The sequence below is a fragment of the Neopsephotus bourkii genome, unplaced genomic scaffold, assembly GCF_033783945.1.
Source record: "Neopsephotus bourkii isolate Nb327-2 ecotype Australia unplaced genomic scaffold, CSIRO-AGI_Nbou_v1 NB_1287, whole genome shotgun sequence".
NCBI classification, from domain to species: Eukaryota; Metazoa; Chordata; class Aves; order Psittaciformes; family Psittacidae; genus Neopsephotus; species Neopsephotus bourkii.
This window is the reverse complement of record NW_026901771.1, coordinates 1,525,754-1,545,115: the sequence shown is the minus strand read 5'-3', so window position 1 is coordinate 1,545,115 and position 19,362 is coordinate 1,525,754. Positions and strand designations below refer to the sequence as shown.

The following is a 19,362-nucleotide window of genomic DNA, read 5'->3' as shown; positions in this document are numbered from 1 at the left end:
ATGGCATTTCCATGCATTGTTCCACTCTCTCCCCAGTGTTCAGCTAGAAGGACAATGGGAAAAAGTAGTTCCACATTTCCATCTATCTATACACAAATGCAGTATGCCCATGCATTCTTTTTTTTCCTCTCCTTTCCCCCCTCCCCCCCAAAAAGCTCCCAGGGCACAAAAGGAATGCTGGATCAGAACTGTCCATAGTCATATGTTCCCTAGCATCCCACAGAGGGATGTTGTTGCTATTATTTTAACAGCAGATCTCTGCTGTTGTTGCTATTTTAATGGCAGATTTTAAAGCTTCCGCTGACATTGGTACAGACCCTGAACCTCAGCTAGAGAAACAGAGGTGGTGAGCAGATGGTGATACAAAGGAGGAATGTTGTATCTATAAATATTCTAGTGAAATTCATATCCAGTATTCCACACAAGCAGCAACAAACTATGCTAAACCCTTACTAGGGGGTTTAAATTAGTCTTATGTGGTAAATGGGCTCTTAATCGGGGTTTCCCTACCAGGGAGATTCTAACTATTCTGTCAATAATCCACCACAGATGTAACTATTTAATATCAAACCACTGAAAAAAACTATAAAAGGTTAATTCTGTATTAATTAGCATTGGAAAAATGTTAACATTTACCAAATAAGGGGAAATATTTCCTTCTCAGTTGTCAGGGCTTCTAAAACAGCCCAAGGGAAGGGGCAGTGGGTAAGGCACAGCGAGCTCTGGGAAAATGCTCCTGAATGGTTTGTCAGAGTCAGCATTAAGGTGACATTACAGTACATAGGTTGAATGTGGAACAACCCAAACCTTCTTCTGGAAAAATCAACCAGGTAAAATGACATTCATAAAACCCTCAAGTGTTTTAATAATGCAATTTAATACACTGAACTCAAAACTAAGCTTTGCATTCAAATGGTAATCTTTCACCATATTTATGTGTACCTTAGATATCACATAATGGGTCTCACATACACGTAGATTTATTTATCATTCATTGAGCACTCAAATACCAGCTTAAACAAAATGACCAAAACTGGCCTAAATCTGGTTTAAGGTCAAGCAGCAGGTAAGTAGCAGGACTTGAGGCCAAGCTCAGCTTCCATTTGACCATACCCCTCTGCCCTCATTATCAGGAAGCACTATATCCTTTAAACCAAGCTGCAAAGCAAGTCTGCAAAACACCTTATCTTCTGTGTAAATTTTCAGTCTCTAAAACAGTAGGTTTGATGTTCTTTTTTTATCTTCCAGTGCTAATTTGTCCACTAATTGCTAACAATTAGTATTTTGTAAGCTATCTCTCACCTCATCATTGTGGGAAAGGGAAGAAATGTGTTTAGAAGACCTATGTCTTTTAAAAAGGTACAAATAATCAGTACCTTTTAGCAGCATATGCGTAAGCATTATGCAGCTGCATTTGCTTCCTAAAGTGGCACTCAGATCTGAGAGCTGAAGTAAGAAGCTATAGGAAGGACAAACCCTGTGTGAACATGTGGGACATTTTTTCATCATTCTTTCATAAACACATTAAATAACTCTAGCCTAAATTATCCCCTTTGAACACAGAGATACAAAATGTAGGGGGATAGATTGTCCATGTATCAAACATTTTAGCTATTTTTCTTAGGAAATAAGGATCACAGGAGGCCATCAGCTGACCAATTTTCCCTTTCCCTTTAATATTCTGGACCCACTGATCTGGATTGACTCACTGGCCAGCTTCAACCAACTTTGACAGGGGGATAGGCATCTGAAATGAATTACCTTTCTACAAATTCTGTGAAAATCAATTGACTATACCAATTGGCACCCTCAACTAAGAGGCTGTCTCAACTACTTGCTCTATGTACTCATCCAGGCAGAGCACCCTGAAGTAGGAGTCAGATGGAAAAAATGCTACCTTGTGCTTGGCTGGACTTATATTGGGATGCTATGGGATATTCAGGGAAAAGTATTGGTAAACAGCAGGATACAACCACTGGGGAAGGGGCAGGAGGAATTAATATTTCTGTGATGAGAGCATCAGGACATAATGCAAGTCATTTGTCCAGCTGCTTGCAAGAAGCTTGTTTCTTTCACAGAAATACCCTTTAAAAGGAATCTAGAATTCAAGACCAAGAAAAAGAACAAAACCAGGCCTTTGGAGTGGGAAATGCTTATAAAATCTTTCTGAAGTGCAGTCATTCCTATTTCATTTTATAAGATCTAAAGATTAACATCTTGGCTATGCTCTGCAACCGGCCCTCAGGAAGATAGCTGCACCAGTGTGCAAGAAGAGAGAACAAGAAATACGGATGGCCTCTCTTCATAACTTTCCTGCAACTGAAATCCAAAACCAGTAATAGCCAGCAAAGCACCTTTCCTCAACTCCAGCTGATCGATACCCAGAAAGAACAATAATTTCTCCCTTAACAGCCTGCTATCATTCCCATTCTTCATGTTGGGTCTGATAGAGCTTTGCGCAGTGTCTTCGCCCAGCTCTGTAAGATGACAGCAGGTTTGCAATCTCTGTCAACCAGATCTAGCACCAGATAAAGGTAGCATGATATAGTTAGGCTAGATTTTTCAATTATGGGCATGCATGCCAGTATCATGCTTTAAATCTTGATAACATCTTTCAGTTTTAAATGCAGTTTAACCTTTTAGGTTCAAGGAAGTGTCTAAATTGCATCCGATGCATTTTCCAGCTCCAAGTGACTTCAGTGAGATTATTTTTTCTGAATAAAGACATATAAGGGGTCACAGTTTCATTTTGTTTAACATTCTGTCTTCTGTTATCACCATAAAAAAATACTGCAAATTCTGAATGGACTTATCTTAAGTTCCATCATCAGAACTGCTAAATATGCAGAACAAGATCACGCACCAGGGAAATAAAAGCAAAGTCAGACTGGAGCTCAATAGCAAGCAACAAAAAGGCTTGACAGTTTTACTCTGGATGGAAAATGCAGAATGAAAATGAAGAACCTGATTCCTCACCTCACAACTACAATAATTTCAATACATGCTATTTTAATGGCATTTTTGCTTGAAACTATGTATTTTTAACATGAAAAATTGCGTTCCTTTCTGAAATGTCTGTCCCTTACTAGAGTTACACACCATATCTAGCGTTTCTATAATCGAAGTATTAAAGAAATATATTTTACTCCATATTCTCTATTGTTTTCTTTGTGCTATGGACAGAACTCTGTGCAGTTTCCATTTCCCCTACAATTAGGCGCTGATCCTACAAACACATAAATGTGAGCTCACCTTTCCTGCTGGGAGGGATTTTGATGGGAGTCTCACCACAAGAAAGGACATGTATATATTTTGGCAGGATCAGGGCCTCAGATAGCAAGGAGGAAACTGGCTAACAGAAACCACCTTTGCAAAAGAGGGAAAGACCCCAGGAATAAAAATTGAAGTTTTATACACTTTTTAGTGCCAGGCAGGGTATTTAAAGGGAACTGCAGGGCTTCAGAACTGAGGGGGGTGGGTATTTATTTTAAATCCAAGTTGAGAGTGTCCCGTTAAGGATTTATGGCATGGCATAGGCCAGGGCTTGCTTATTTTGGCTTATACTAAACTATTATTTTCTTTTGCTAAGAGATTCAGCAACTGAAAGTGCAGCTTTTTCTTATTCACAGCTGTTTGCTCCTGTACTATCACATATTTTCCCTCCAGCGTTTGCCCTTGTCTTGCTCGCGGGGTGTAAATGATGCAGGAATTTCAACTGCTCTGCTTCAGTTTAGCGGAGTGATAATCTTAGGCAAACGCTTGCAATCTGTCTTTCATTAAAAGAGTTTTTTGCACTTCTGTTTAACACAGGGAACTTTTTGAATTGCCCTTCTAAAGAGGATTTCACCTCCACTTTTGCCTAGAGGGAAACCCTTGCTGCATGAATATATTTCCTGGATAAAAGGGAATGTTACTATTGGCGAGTGGTTCTCACCAAAGACAAGCAGACAGTTCAACTTCTGAACATGAAGTACTTGCTGCAAACTTAATGGGATAAACTGATGCATAAACCAATGCTTTTCTCATTTAAAAAGCAAAGCATTTTTTGTTGCCCTATGCGAGAACAGGTGTTCCATTCTAAAATGACAGTAGCTATCATTACCAAATGCCTGAAACCTTCCAGTGAGCATGATTCTCTTATCTCTAGCCATCAAACGCAACACTAGCATCTAGTACCCATTGCCATAACAAACACTAAGTGCAAAATAAGAACAGAAAATATTGGTATTTCTAAAATATTTTAAATATGTTTAAATTCAGGGGTCTAGATTAGACTAAATAAAAAAAGATGAAACTACAGTCTTATTTAAAAAAAAAAAAAAAGAAATATCTCCAATATACTATTAGTATAATATATACGTGTACATAGTGAAAATCTATATAGAAAGATTTATGCATACACACAACGGGGAGAAAGTATACAACAAGCAAAATGGCATCCGAACCCAAATTCTTCGCTGTGCAGTATTAGACAGTCACTTTTCCTGAATTAGTAAAAGCACTGGAAATTTCTTCCCTGCAAAAACTCCCCAGTTCTTAAACAAAACAAATTATACAACAAAAACAAAAATGAGGGAGAACTGCATTCACTAAAAATCGGGAGTATCAGATATTTGGTTGAAGTCATTTTCACTGTTCAACTTTTGTCACTTACGCAGTGACAGGATGGGCTGGAATTCTCAGCTGCTTGCTTGAGGGTAGCCTAAATTTGATTTAAGAAAATGTAACTATTAGATCTCCAGTTTCTCAAATCTCTTCTGTAAGGGACTCAATCGCTTACTGATTCCTGTGCTTTCCTTACTAAATCAGGATGCATTTTGAGTCAGCAATTTGAGTTGGAAAGCCTGTTATTTCTAATTGCTCTGCAAACTCTGCAGACTAAACTTTCAGCTTGCTCTCTGCAGCCACAAACGAGTAATGAACGATTTCTGTTCCCTTGTTTATTTTTAAAGCATACAAGAAGAAAGGGTTTTTCTCCCAACATCTTAGAGAGAGGAAGAGGAAACATGTCTCAGGAATTTCTGATATTTTGTCACAAAATATTCCTTTCTAAAATGGAGATTTCACCAGTAATCCATCCTGCAGTGAAACAACACAAGACCTCTGTTCTAGTTCAGAAAACTCTACTTTCTTGATTTCTCTATACTTCAATTAGGACTTCCACTGTATTGAGATGTGTGTTCCTACTCAAATATCGTCAATCGGCCCTTTCAATTTATTATTAAACGATGTCAAACTCAGACCACAAGTAAAATAAGGAAAAATCCTCTTTGAAGTCCCTTTCCTTAATGAGAGAAATACCAGGGAAGAGTTAAGAGCATTTGACATGCTGTGCTCAAATGAGCAAAGCCTGGCATATGAAATGAAGAGCACATCTTAGTATGTACATTGGAAAACATTTCCCAACCACAGTGTAAAAGGTTGGTGTGAATGTTGTCTTATTAAAGGAAGGTGACTAACCAGCAACACCTTCAAACTATTATTCTTTGTACAAGTGTAATGTTCAGAAATCCTGGATGTGGACTGACACTTCACTGCATTGCTAAATGTAAGCAAAATTGATCATCAGGCTGTCACAGAGTCAACAGTCTAAGTATGTGCAATAGCCCAAGTGCTAACAATGAATCACCTCTTGCTTCAGAAAGAAAGCTGGATAAGCATCCTGATTTACAGGAGAACAGTCATAACTCAGGTAAGTCAAAAATACTACAACTGTGAATCTGGAATAAAGAAAAAAAGATGCAGAAACAGGGGAAAAAAAGACTGAAAAAGAAACGCACTTATTTTTCAGGAAAAAAATACAAAATAATTATACACTTCATTAGACGATCATGATAATAATAAGCTTTCTCTTCCCTTCCATCTGCACAATAAACATCACCACTGTGTAAATGCAGTGTATACCTGAGATGTAATTCTTTATACTTTCATACAGGACCATAAAACAATTTCATTAATATTCTGCAACTGTCTGAATATTAATAAATAAAATGATCACAGGTCAGTTCACAAATAACTATTCTCATTCAAGTACAAATAATTGTAATAAGAAACTATTATAACCTTAATTCTTTATTTCAATGAAGAGTTCTTTATTTCACCCTGGCTAAGGGTGACATTTCCAATCAATTTTGCTGCTGTGCAGAAAAGCTGCCTCCCTTTTCCTTCCATCCCCAGGAAAAACACACAAATACACAAAATAATAAGTATACATTTTGAGCAGAAAGAGACAGCTGAATTAGCTGTAGTAGTTGATCATAAGTCTTGTTTAATTACTTTCTTAACAATAAGAAGTGTGCTATGTATAATTTAATTAGCAATTCGAAATTGCCTCTAGGTACACCTACATAGTAAATAACTACACTCATCGCAATAATGGCTAACATTTTCTCTCAGGCACATAAATAACCTTCTGTATACTGACAATTTCAATATAAAGCACTGAAGTAGCTGATTTTTATCCACAATGGAAATCAATAATGTACAGCCAATGCATCTGCATAGTAAAATAGACTTAAAACTACTCCATCTATTGATTGGAAAAAGGCTGAAGACCCAAATCAAAGTAGAAAAAGTAGCAAATAGGATTTTAAATACTATTTTTTTTAAATCACTGTAAAAGAAAATACTTCATCTTAAAGAATCTTTACTTTTCTTCTGAGATTCCTGATTTTTTTACATTAAACCATAGATTTTAAATCACTGTAAAAGAAAATACTTCATCTTAAAGAATCTTTACTTTTCTTCTGATATTCCTGATTTTTTCACATTAAACCCTAGAGAACAAAGACCATGGAAGAATCCTTGTTCCTTTTCAGGAAATCCTCTACTTATTTGAGAGGTTTTCCCCTTTTTCCCTCAGGCCTCCTACATACCTAAGCTACACAAAATGATTACGTTTGTCTGGTATAATGTACTAAGCTGCCTTCAAAAACTATTTCAAACTGTATGTTTCATTTCTAGGAACCATGCGATTCATTACTTGGGGGTTGAGGGTGGAAAGGAGGGTACCCAGCTGCAGGGAAAAAGTCTGAAAATAGCTCCTAATTCCTCTTTGTGCCACGAGTAGCCAGTGGGTAGGAAATGAAACCCTGAACCACTCCCTTTCCTGCCTCATTCTCTTCTTCCCTTCCCAACAGTGATCCCACTTTCAGCCTGTTTCTCTTCCTGATTTCACCATCACTTCATCCCCAGGAGGATAGTGCACACACGCAGAGCTCAGCATGAAAGTGAAGCTAACACAACAGTGACCCTGTCCATTCACTGGTGTGTTATGTCCCTGCCACTGCTAAGAGAGCCCCTCAGAGCAATACAGGGGACCCAGTCCTCATCCAGGCTGAGCTACAGCACTCCTAGTTTTGATTTGTTACTCTTCTACCATTTCTTAGACCATGGAAAAGTCAGGACCTACAGAAGGCCAGGAACATCCCAAACCATCGGGTGCTGAGAACACAACCAGGAGCAGGGCATCTGACATGGCAAAAGGACAGAGGCAACAAATGCCCCAGATGCTTTTCATCCCCTTTTGGGGCTGAACGGCTTTTCTAGTAAAGGCTGTAACCAGACTGGATTACTCGCCTCAGTGCCCCAGATGTACTCAGTCAAGCCTCTCTCCATTTTTTCTAAATCAATTATTCCCAAATTACCCTGGATAAATGATGCTCAGCACCTTCATGTAACTCGAGGAATCAGTCTTGAAACACTTTTAATAAACAGCCACTTCACAATTGAATCTTTCATTCCAAGAAGCAGAACAAGGGGTTATTTTTTTCCCCTGAAGCTGCATTATATTACTATATTTTCACAAAAGCTATTAATTATTGTCCATTTCTGTAATGGCACACTGCTAGGCACTTCCACAGCCGCCCTCCCTTTCCCCAGCCCAGGCGCAATTTCCTGAGTTATGGAGTAAACAGAATTACTATGTGCAGAATAAGCCGAGCAGTCTCTAACGGGGCAGTGTAGGCTTTCTGCTGCTCTGTCAGTGTTGCAGGGACCTGCAGAACAGAACTGTGATGTTACAGTCTAATGTGGGTAACACTCCCGAGCATTGAAGTGACTAACGTGACTGCCTTGCCTCTAGGCAGATGGAGACTTTGCTAGAGTTGTTTGATGGTAAATTAAGACCTGTTTTTATTTGCTCCAAGGAGCCTGGCACAGGAAACCCCCAAATCCTACCATAATAAATCTTCTGTTTATCTTTTAAATTCTGGAGCAAAATAAAAACTATTAGGCAGCCACTGCCATATGCTGTATTCTGTATTTCCCCAGCTTCCTACAACCTTCTGGCATTGAAAAGATTAAGCTTCCTAAAGTAAAAAACAACTTCTCTGTTTAAAATAACAGCCTTGTTGCCTCGTACAGAGCACTGGTTTACACAATAAAAAAGCAAAAGCACTTAGAAATTTCAAAGATGGGAATAATCCAGAAACCTGTGTGCAATCCAACCTGATAGTTTTCACACTATCAGACATTTACAGCAAAACTGAAAAGCAAAGGAAAACAAGATCCTTCCGTAGCATAAAAGTGATCACCCAGGCATTAACCTCGCTGTCATGATTATTTTACTCATACAGATGGACACAGAATACCAACAGACAAAAAAGAAATCCCTGTACATAAGTCAAAATTATCCCACTCCTGACAGCTGTGCTAAGGGGGGAGGCTGCGTTCAGGCTATCAGTGTCTGTTTTAGGCATTTCAGAGCAGAAATCAAGCGAGAGGTCAAGATCTCTGTGGTGATTGCACCTTCTTAACACCACTGAAAATAGGGTCACAAAAGCTGTGCCCTTGAAAATCAGCACCATGAAGTTCTTTGAAATGCCTTTTTTTGCCCTGAGGAAACTGCTTAAAGCACAATAAAACTACATTTGCATTTTTCTGTGCAAAATGCACTCATATTCAAAGCTGAAAAAGGGATGAGAGGGCAGCACTGGGATAATATCTTAATCAAATTAAGTTATGCTTGTAGAAGTGTTAACAACAGCAGTAAGAAACATTTAATAACTGTTCTCTGAAAAGGATCCTCTGAGCAGAACTGAGGACAACCCAGTGTTGCATGTAGGTGGAAAAAAAGTCTACCTGTGAATCTCTCCCATCTATTCCCAAGGTCCCTTCTTCCACAGCAAATTTAGACTTACAGAGCTGATCCACAAGAATTTCAGGGATAAAACATCAAGAACCTAGTTTTGAAGACTCCCTAACCTACACATTGTATGCACCATACATTTCTGAATGTTATGTTGTGTTCTCCTTCATTTTTCTGTCCATAAACATCCACAGAGTTAGTCAGCACTTTTGGTATCTTATTTAGAGATACTACTATCAACTGATGCAGCTTCTTAAGAAGCCTGCAGTGCACAGTTCTTTATTCATTAAAAGCAAGACACTCTGGTGTCTTCAGTTTTTCTCCTTAGTTTTGGGGCAGATTTCTGATCAGAGAGTTCTCTATTTCCTGAAGCTCCTAAAAGCAGAGGCTGGGGTTTGTTAATTCATTGGTCATGGGAAAAATGTTAATGCAAGCCAAGAGTGCATCCAGTCCTTGAGTGAAGCCGAAGAACTGTAAGTCATTCATAATTATTCTGTGTGCTCTGGCCCGCTGATTTTAAAACCATTTTTGCTGCGGCTGCATTCATTTAAGTATGCTGATTATTAATATGATTTCTGTCAGGTCTTAACCAGTTGCTTAAGTACCCTTCAGAAACTGTAAATCGGTTCTTTTAGAGGCGGTTTGCAATAATTCCTTCACAAGCTCCTTTCCAAGAGCTATACGTGGGGACATTGCAGAAAATGGCCATTTAACAATACTGGAAGATTTCCTTCCTCAAAGGCAAAGCCTTAAGAGGAATGAGCAGGTGTAGATACAGTGCATTGAAACCATCTACAATGCAGGGACTGAATTCTACCATTCAGGAGTTTAACTGGAATTCTTTATACATATATATATATATAAAGGTGAATATATATGTATTTACCATATATATATTTATATGGTAAACTGACCAAGAAAATACAGCCTTGGAGAAATAAAAATCTATTTATGAAATCCTTCTGACATTGGCAAATAACTTCGGTTGTTAGAAGGAAAACTGGGAATCAGTTTTGAATATCGCAATGCTTGGTTTCATTATTATCTAAACAAAAAATATCTCCTTTCTGTAATTGCAAATTCATGTTGCAATTTAGTATTTAAATATTTTTTAGATATTTAAACAAGAAGGTTTGGGGATCCATTTTTTTAAATAGTTGTGTAACATAAAAAAGTTCAGTAGTTTGATGATGCAAAAATGAATATTTAGAGACTGGGCAAAACCTACATTTTCCTGTTTCTCAATAAAGTAAAAAAAAAAAATAGCTTTTATTCAAACTAACTTAAACGCCTCCTCATGATCCTCACTATTTTTCTGCTCAGTCCCAAAATTAAAAACCCTCCTCTGAATTTTCCTGTTGCTTCAAATCAACTGTTGCTGGCCTAAGACACTTGCTAGGCGGAGTCTTGCCTCAAGCAGCTGTAAACTGGCATTTGCAAATATACAGCAAACACTGGACAAGCCACTGTCACAGGGTATGACTTGGACAGTCCTTTCACCATCTTTACAACACTGTCGTATCGGTAGTTGAACTGAGAAAACGTCATATGGAAATCTTGTTGTAAATGGTATTGTAACGAGTGCTTTTGCCACTTCTTGGATGGATTTACTGATTCATTGTTTTGTGATCTTGCAAAATATGCAATTAGAATGTGCCTCCAGCATGAATATTGTTGCTAGAACTGGAATTGGCACCACATTTCCTCTCAGAGCTTTAAAATTTCCTAATCTGCTTTCAAAAATATTTTCTATTTAATCTTACTATTCTACCGTGTTATCTTTCCCTAGCCCTTCTCACCAAAGCACGCTACAGCTTTTACCACAACAAATGCAATGACGTTTTATTTCGAGGCAGCAGATGCTTCGCGTGCAGAACATGGAGGATTTGTAACCTCTCTAAGCCAGTACTGGAAATCAGCAGAAAAAAGCCACAGCATTGTTTTTTCTCTGGAAATAAAACTGGCTCAGCATTGCTGCACAGTGTACTCTACCTGTGGAAACTCTAGCTTGAATAATAAGCCAGAAAAGCCAAATCTTTCAATACCCTGCTATGAAAAGCTGCTCTGGGCAGGACGAGGCACTTGGAGCACTGGGCAGCCCACATTCACCCACCTTTCCCTGTACACCCAGATAGAAATGCTGCTCTTCCTAATGAAGCCACAAAGCTCCTGGGCTGGCAGGTACTGACCATTTGCATGTATACCCACCCTGCTTTTGCTGCCAGGATTTAATCACTTCCAACCCCATTACTGCAAAGCAATTGTATTGTTCAGAAGCATGTCAGAGAGCTAAGAGCTAGCATAAAGTCCTGGGATTCTATTAACAATCATCAGCAGGCTCAACCTCCCCATGCAACAATATTGATCTCTGAAATGTCAGTTTTAGAAGTCTTTTGCTTCTTTAATTGGACTTGATTTTACAACACCTGCATAAACTGTGGACCTCAACAGGGACACCTGAAGTGATTTAAATCACACCTGAATAGATTTTACTTGCAACAAGAACTGGTGTAAATACCATTTTGAGCCAGGTCTCAATATATTCAAATCTCTCGAGCACTCTTGGACTGATTTTAGTGCATCTTTTAAACTAATGTAAGCGTATTAATCTAGATCAGAAGGCGGGGGGGGGGGGGGGGGAAGGAAGTTAAAAACAAACAATCAAACAAACAAACTGCTCTTAGCTTTTGAAGACATAGTACCGTAAGCAAAGACTCATACAGGAATCCAACTAATCAAATAGGAACAGTGATCTGTGTGAATAGAGGTGACTTAAGTGGCACGCACTGTGTTGTAAAACAATGCAAATGCTCTCTCCTGACTGTAGCTCTCGGAAGACATCTTTCAACATTTTCATCTGAAAAAAAAAGCATCAGTTTTCCTTAGAGACAGATACAGATAAAGCAGGACACTTCTTCCTGAGGAGAGGCTAGCTGGGCTGATATTTGATATAAGCGCTCAGTCCCAAGTGGGAGGAGGGAGAAGTGATTGATGGTTTGACTTTTGCTTGTAACAGAAGCTTTGTGGATCCTACACAAAGTTCTTCTCAAAGAAAGAAACGTCTTTTGAAATGGCAGCTTTGCCCTTCCCAGCAGATGAAATAAACCTGTGTAAAAAACGCTGCAGATTTAAAATACATATGAAAGAAAGGAAGAGGCTGTTTGACAAGCTGCCCTTTATCTAGCACTCTGCTGCTCTGTAAGGTTTGTCTCTATTATTCTATTACCTGCCCCCTTAATACAGCGTGAGTAATTTACCTCTCTGCAGGAAGAATTTCACAAACCCAGCAGCAGGAGTTCGCCAATTCAGGAAGACACATATTACCGCAGAGACAAATCCTTCTCGCTCTCTGTCTCCTCCGGCTCCAAGGTCAGAGTTGCATGAACTTGACTAAGGCAACCCCTTCCCGAGCCCCCACCGGGCTCTCCTGGCTCTCATCTGGACAGCTCCATCTGCCTCCTCTGGGTAGGGCAAGAGCGTTAGCTCTGCGGCCAGAGTACAGGGGGAGCAGAGGCATTATGAGGGTCAGATTTTCGCGTTTCCTCCCATCGTATACACAAGGGAGCAATGGATCTGAGCTCGGCATCCCCTCTTTAAGAGGCAAACTGATGATCCAACAGGTGGAATGAATTAATGCAATCCCAGTCACACACACATTTGTTAGAAAGACATCGCATCAGTAAATCCCGTTCCCAAGGACTTCTGCTATAGGCAAAGCTGATGCTGTCTGCCTTACACCTCGTTGTTATGGAGCGCTGCTCACCAGCAAATCCTTAGGACCGTGCAAAGGACGCTGTACACCAGTGCACCCTACCTCAGGAAAGAGACGAGGAAAAGTTTTCTGCCAGCTCTCGAAATCCTAGTCCCATCCACCGAGCACTCAAACAAAAACTGAAGTGAGAAACTATGTCTGGAACTGAATTAGGTCACTCCTTATTCACGCTTTTAGCAGCCGCTGCTCAAAGAGTGGGTCTTCACCAATATGAGCAGTCAGAAGCAGTGGTATTAACAAACAAAAATCACGTATTACCAATCCCGTTTCTCCCGCTTTTACAACCCGTTCCCCCTGCGGCGGTGCAGGGGGGGAAGGAGGAGCAGGTACCCCGCTGCGGAGCGGGGTTGGGGTGGGCACTGTTGCACTCTCCCGGTCTGGGCACGACAACGCGCCGAGGTAAAAGGGATGGTTTTACTCTTCCTCAAGCCATCGGATCTTAATCTTAGAGATAAGCGTCTGTAATAAACACGATGTAGGTTTGAAACCGTGTGCCGTGTTGTTTTCTCTCGTTGCAAAGCCTCGTAGCAGCTCGCTAATGTAGACTCAGAAAAACATACGGAACAAAAAACAATTCGTAACGCAATGTCTTCGCGGCTTGACAAAAACAAAACCCTCTCAACATGTCTTGTTTTCTTGTCTTTTGTTTTGGCTTGCTGTTTATTGCTTTGCTGTTGTGGGTTTTGTTGGGGTTTGGGGGTGTTGTTTGTTTGTTTGTTCTAACGGATGCGTGCGTTTTTAATATATGCAATGAAAAATACCGGTGGGATGTGCGACACGAAGACTGCACGGGCGAAATTCGTTTACAGATTCGCCGGCGTGTTTCTTTGAGACGAACGGGACCGTCCGGAAGCCGAGAAATCGCACGTTTTGAGCCGCACTGTTTTGCTCTGCCCACGAAGCGCTCATGCAGCGCGTCTCACCGGGTACCGACCCCGGCAGCCCAAGGGGGCAGCCCTGTGAGGGGAACGAGTCCACGGGGAGAAGTGCAGCAGAAACAAAAAAGTCTGAAACTTTCGACGGGGAGAGCGTTCTGCTCGGCTCTGCCCCGGTCTGTCCCTGCACCCCTGGAGCGGCAGAGGAAAGGGCCGGCGAAAGCCACCGCTGTAAACGATGATAAATAATATATACACCAAGGGAGGCAGCGCTTGGGCCCCCCGTGACCTTTCCGCTGCTCAGGTTTAATCTATAAATACCCAGAAGTCATCCGAGCCCATTGTTTTGCTGCCCTCTGAAACAAAACCTGCCAGGGGGACGGAGAGGCGATCGCCATCGCCAGCGCCCTGCTACCCTCCTCCTCCTCCTTATCATCGTCCTCCTTCTCGTATGCATCTCAGGGGCGGGAGAACCGAGGGCCGGCAGAGGATACGGGGCGGCCCGGCCCGGCGGCGGGCAGCAGCATGGGGAGGCTCCAGCGAGCCCCTAGGCGATCCCTGCCCCTCAGCCCGGCCGCGGCCCCAAGTGGATCGGGAAGGGAAGAGGAGCAGAACCGCTGTAATCTCCAATTCCTTTTCACAACTCTGTGATTAAAATCCGCACGCGATTAAAATCCGGCTTTATTTCTCTCCCACTCCTTTCACCCCCTTCTTCCCCCTCCCCCCCCCCTTTAAATGGGTCTCGTAAAACAGCACATTAACTCTGGCGACAAGATTCATGGTTGAGACATAAATAACTTGGATGCTCTTGAGATGGTTTTTTACAAACCTGTGAGATTTATCCGCTCGCTTTTCTCACCTTTCCCAACTCTACCCCGCCCCGGGCCCGGCACCCCCCAGCCTGCCCACCTCGCCTCAAACGGAAAGACTCGGTGGTGGGGGGCGGAATCTCTCTTGCACTCGGAATCGCCAATATCGTCACCGAAAGGTCTGGGCAAAGCTAGAAAACCGCACGGTAGGGGTGAGGGATTTCGCCAAAACGGGGGAACGAGGGACGGCTGCCTCCCACCCCACCCCAAGGCTGCACTTTGTACATGCCCAGCACCGAGGGCGCGAAGTCCCCAAGCCGGAGGGGAGCGGGGTCTCCCCACCGGTACCCCGCAACCCTCCATGGGCCGCAGAGTGTCACTCGCGGTGCGGACAGAGAGGAAAATCCTACACGGGAAAGAGCCGCGGAAAGGAGAGCGGAGCCTTACTGTTCCCTTGGCGGCGTTTGATTCCCAGCGACGAACGGTTTCCAGCCCTTCAGACCCTCCTGAGCTGAAATTGAGGGGGTTTACGCGAAAGCATCGATAAATGGGGCTAAAGCGATTTCCGACGCGAAAATATCGATAAATGGGGCTAAAGCTATTTCCGTTATCACACGCAAACCAGCACCTAATTCCCCAGCGCCCAGTGTAACCTTTGGGCCTCTCCGTAAGCACACCCGCACCGGTAATGCCTCCGGCAGAAGGAACAGCCCCGCGTTCCTCGGGAGCACTGACTTGGAGTTTTGAACCTTTGGGACGCTATAAAAACTCCCTTTTTTCTCTCTCTAGATGGCTGGAGATTTGGCAAGTTCAAAATACTTTAGGTGTAAAGTTTGTTCTTAATTGGGTCTTGTAAAGCTGGAATTTGGTGGCCATTATAGAGCCGCTAATCAATTTTCACCCAGCAGCAAAGGTATACCGCGGAGGATTTAGCTTTAATGAAGTGACTGCGCAAATTACAGTGGCGGACTTTATTTAAAGTCTATCAAACCTCCTTGATTTCTCAAACTGTTCTTGATTTCCTTTGCTTTATGAAAAACATCACGTTTGCTTTCTAAGGTTTCAGGCATTAGCAGCCATCCTCTCCCGCTCTCCAGTTTAGTGCAGGGGGCAGTTTTCCAGTTTGGTTTTTTTGCATTTCGAATTCGTAGAGAAGAGGGAAAATTAAATATATATCCTATTGTGGCTAAAAATTAAAGAGAGACGGTTCTTAGAAAAGATTGGTGCAAATATCTTCCCTGTTATTGGAAAACGGATTTTATATATATATATATATATATTTTTATTTTTTGGTCGTTTCATTCGCGTATTTATCATTTTGAACAGGGAAGACTCGGAAGCCGCGAGCTGTAATTTTTAGTGCAGGCTCTTTTGACCGTTCCTGTCCTTCTTCTTGGAGCCCATTGAGAGGGAGGTCCCAGGCACCAGATTTTACCTCCTTCTCCTTAGGCTCCGCACCGGGAACGGCTGCTGCTCTTACAAGCAAATTTGAAACGCGGCTCCTTGAGAGCGGAGCAGGGCGAGGTCTCCACAGTTCCCAGTCCTTCTCTCCCTTCAAAAACACTCGGTAAACTTCTTTTTACACCTCAAAATCGAATGCTTTCTACCTTTTTTGGTGGGTGTGTTTTGTTGTTTTTGTTTTTGTTTTGGTTGGTTGGTTTTGTAGTTTTTTTGTTGTTTTTTTTTTTTATTTAATATTATTTTATTTTTGTTTTGTTGCCTTTGTTTAGTTTTGGGTTTTTTTCGGAGGGGGTTATGCTGTGCTTTGGGCAGTTGATGCTCATTGATAGCGCGGGGAGCATCACGGCAATAGAAAGAAATCAATTAAAGTTTTAAAAGGTGTTTTCTTCTCCAAGTGCCGCGGAGAGGACTTGGTGCAAGTGGGGGAAATCTCTGCCCTTTCTCTGCCTGGGTCGCGCACAGAAATGGCTTCACCTTTGCTCCCCACCCCTCCCAATATGAAAGAAAAAAGAAATAAGAAGACAAATTCTCTAAACTTCGCCTTCTCCGCACGCTGTGATTGTGAGAGCGGGGCCGCTCCCTCTGTCCCATTCCAACGCGCTGGAGAGCGGGGCGGGAGGCGGCGCGGGCGCGGAGGGCAGCGCGCTTTCACCCTTCGGGGTCACTACTTTTTCGGGACCGTCGTTTTAGCGGCCTGCGGGGGACACAGGAGCGGCCCCGGGGGTTTCGCTTGAGCCAAATAACGGCTCCAAGAGACTGGCTCCCTTTGAATAAAAATGAATAAACAGAAAAACGTTTAAAATTAAACATGCGAATACCACGAGGGGCGTCTCATGCTCTCTCTCTCCAAATACGACGCAGCCAAGAAAGGGCCCGGGGCCCGGCGCTGCTCCCTAAGGGCCGGTTCCCGGCAAGACCCGGACGCCTCGGAGCTCCCCTCACCCGCTGCTCCCGCTCCCTCTGAGGCCCTTTACCCTGCCGGGAGCAGTGTCCCTATGATAGGGAGAGACCTCCGTGCCCGGGCCGCTCCCCGCGCCTGCACTGATGCGTTCGAGGAGTGAGGCCGCGCCGCTGAGCCCCGGTGTGCCCTATTCAGGGGCAAATATACGGGTCCCCAGCTACTCGCTGCCGGGCTGAGCCCGGCCCATGGAGGTCTTGGGTGTGAGGGTGCGGGTATGTGTGCGGGAGCCGGTCCTCGCCCTGAAGCGAGGCTGATCTGGGGCGCCCGCCTCCCTCACAGAAACGTCCGGTTAGAGCGGCAATGTCTCTGCGGGGCAGACTCGAGGTGTCAGAAAGCCGCACCGAAGAGGAGAGGGTTGATCCCTCCCGCGGGGGGATGTGAGTGTCGTGCCCCACTCTTTTGCCCCCGAAGCAGACGGCTTCCGGGGAAGCTCCGGAGCAAGACGAAACGCGTGTCCCGGTACACCCGGGAAGGACAATCGCGACCGGCAGGCACGGAGAGGGAGGGGAAAGGGAGAAGAAGGAAGCGAAGGGGACAAGCCGTTCCCTCCCGGGAGAACATGGAGTTATGGAGAGGAGAGGGGGGTGGGGAAGAATTAATAGGAGAAAAGTTCTCGTGAACCGAAAAAGGGGGTAAAAACCCCTAAATCTAAGGAATCCCGGCAAAATCCGCCTCCCCTTTCCTTCTGCCCCCAGCCCCGGATGTTTCCCCGGACTCGCTGTCCGCCCTGTCCGGCGCCGCCCTCCCGGAGGGCAGCTCCCGGCAGGGCTTCGCGGCGAGAGGAGCTGGGGCAGAGGGGTTCGGAAGAGAAAGTTGTTGCACTAACCGGGGTTGAGGTCCAGGCACTGAGTCGGATCTTCATTGTCCCCTAGCTGGCCAGTGGGGCTGAGGCTTTCCATGGACAAATCCAGCCCCTTGTCCTCCCAGTCTCGCAGTTTCCTCTTTTTATTTGTCCCGATCAAGGCTTCCACCGAGAAAGCGTGCGCTCGGGAGCTGAGGGCCACCGCCGATCTTCGCCTCTCACTCATCTTATCCCCCAGCCCGGACCCTTGGGCGGACGAGACGAGCGACCAGTGGCTGGGAGCGCAGGGCTCGGGGACCAGACGCAGAGCCTCTCGCCTCTGTCTCCCCCCACCCGTCCCCAGCTGCACCCCTAGAAGAACCAGCCCTCAGTAGACTCCTGAAGGCACTACATGAGGCTTGCAATACTCCGTCGGCAGAGCCGGGAGGGTGTGCTCAGCGCAGGTCCCCAGCACTTGCTCAGAGGGGCTGCAGGCTGGATTATTTTTTTCCCTCCTTCTCCCCTTTCCTTCTGTCTCTCTCTGATTGATCCAAACTTCTGGGATTTTTTTTTTTTTTTTTTTTTTTTTTTAGTTTCTTTTTCCTGCAGGAGCCGGGCAGCCTGCGTGCGCCTGTCAAGGGGAAAAAAAAAGAGAGAGGAAAAAAAAACCCCTCTCCGCGGCCAATAGGAAGCAACGGTCGGGAGAGACCCAAAAGCTGCGACCCAATGGGGAGGGGAGGGAGACTCGGGCTTAAGGGAGAGGAATTTTGGCCATCTGAGTCCTGGAGCACCGGCCGGGAGAATTAACTGTTTGAAGATCGGGGAGCCAGTTTGAAAGCCGTAGCTCTAAATGCAGAGAGGTAACAACTCCCGCACTTCGCTCCCCCGCACCCAGGGGCTGCCGGCACCTAATCCCTGAGCAAAGTATCCCCGAGGGGCTTTACCACGCGGGGGTGCGGGTCAGGGGCTGGTTTTCAAACGTCACTCATGCCATGTATTCCTTGAGCTTGCCGGCGGCATCGGTGTTTGGCCCCACAACAACAACGTGTTGGGGGGGGGAACTGCACTTCAAAGCGATGCAGGCTGCGTGGGGCAGTGGGGTAGATGGACCGGACCCCCCCCTTCCCCACCCCCACCCTACCCTCCCCCCCCCCCGGCAGGGACAGCGCCTTCTCTTTGGGAAGGGAGGGTTATTTTTTATAAATACATGTATATTATCTTTTTTCCCTTTCCTTGCTCACTCTACCCCGAAACCCTCCCTTCTGAGGACGGTCTGCAACAGCTCCCACGTTCCTTGTGGGGGGGGTCGCAAGGAAAAGCAACAAGGGCCGAGTTTGAGAAGGTGAAGGAAGGAAGCACAGTGTGTTTTCAGTAGCTGATGGGACCGCGGAAAAATAGGTGAAGTCAAACGAAACACCGTCCAGGGAAAATACGGCAGGGAAATCTGATCCAGAGGTTCGAGTACAGGTTCAAAATAAACAATAAATAAAGGGAGAGAATTACTATAAATCGAGCCACGGTGGAAAAGCGGGCGAGGATACACACTGAATGTCAGCAAGGGATTATTTTGGGCTGGTGTTTCTCCGATGCACCCCAAGGCGCAGAGCTGCTTCCA

At 44.1% G+C, this 19,362-nt stretch overlaps 1 protein-coding gene across 1 annotated transcript in view; it reads right to left on the bottom strand.

Moving 5' to 3' along the window:
- Positions 1–18,800, bottom strand: part of TBX15 (T-box transcription factor 15) — a 94,907-nt gene extending 76,107 nt beyond the window's left edge. The window contains exon 1 of the mRNA XM_061365383.1: positions 17,793–18,800. Coding sequence (XP_061221367.1) covers positions 17,793–17,994 — 202 coding nt within the window. The 5' untranslated portion in view covers positions 17,995–18,800. The remainder of the gene's footprint in view (positions 1–17,792) is intronic.
- Between the last annotated feature and the right edge of the window lie 562 nt (positions 18,801–19,362).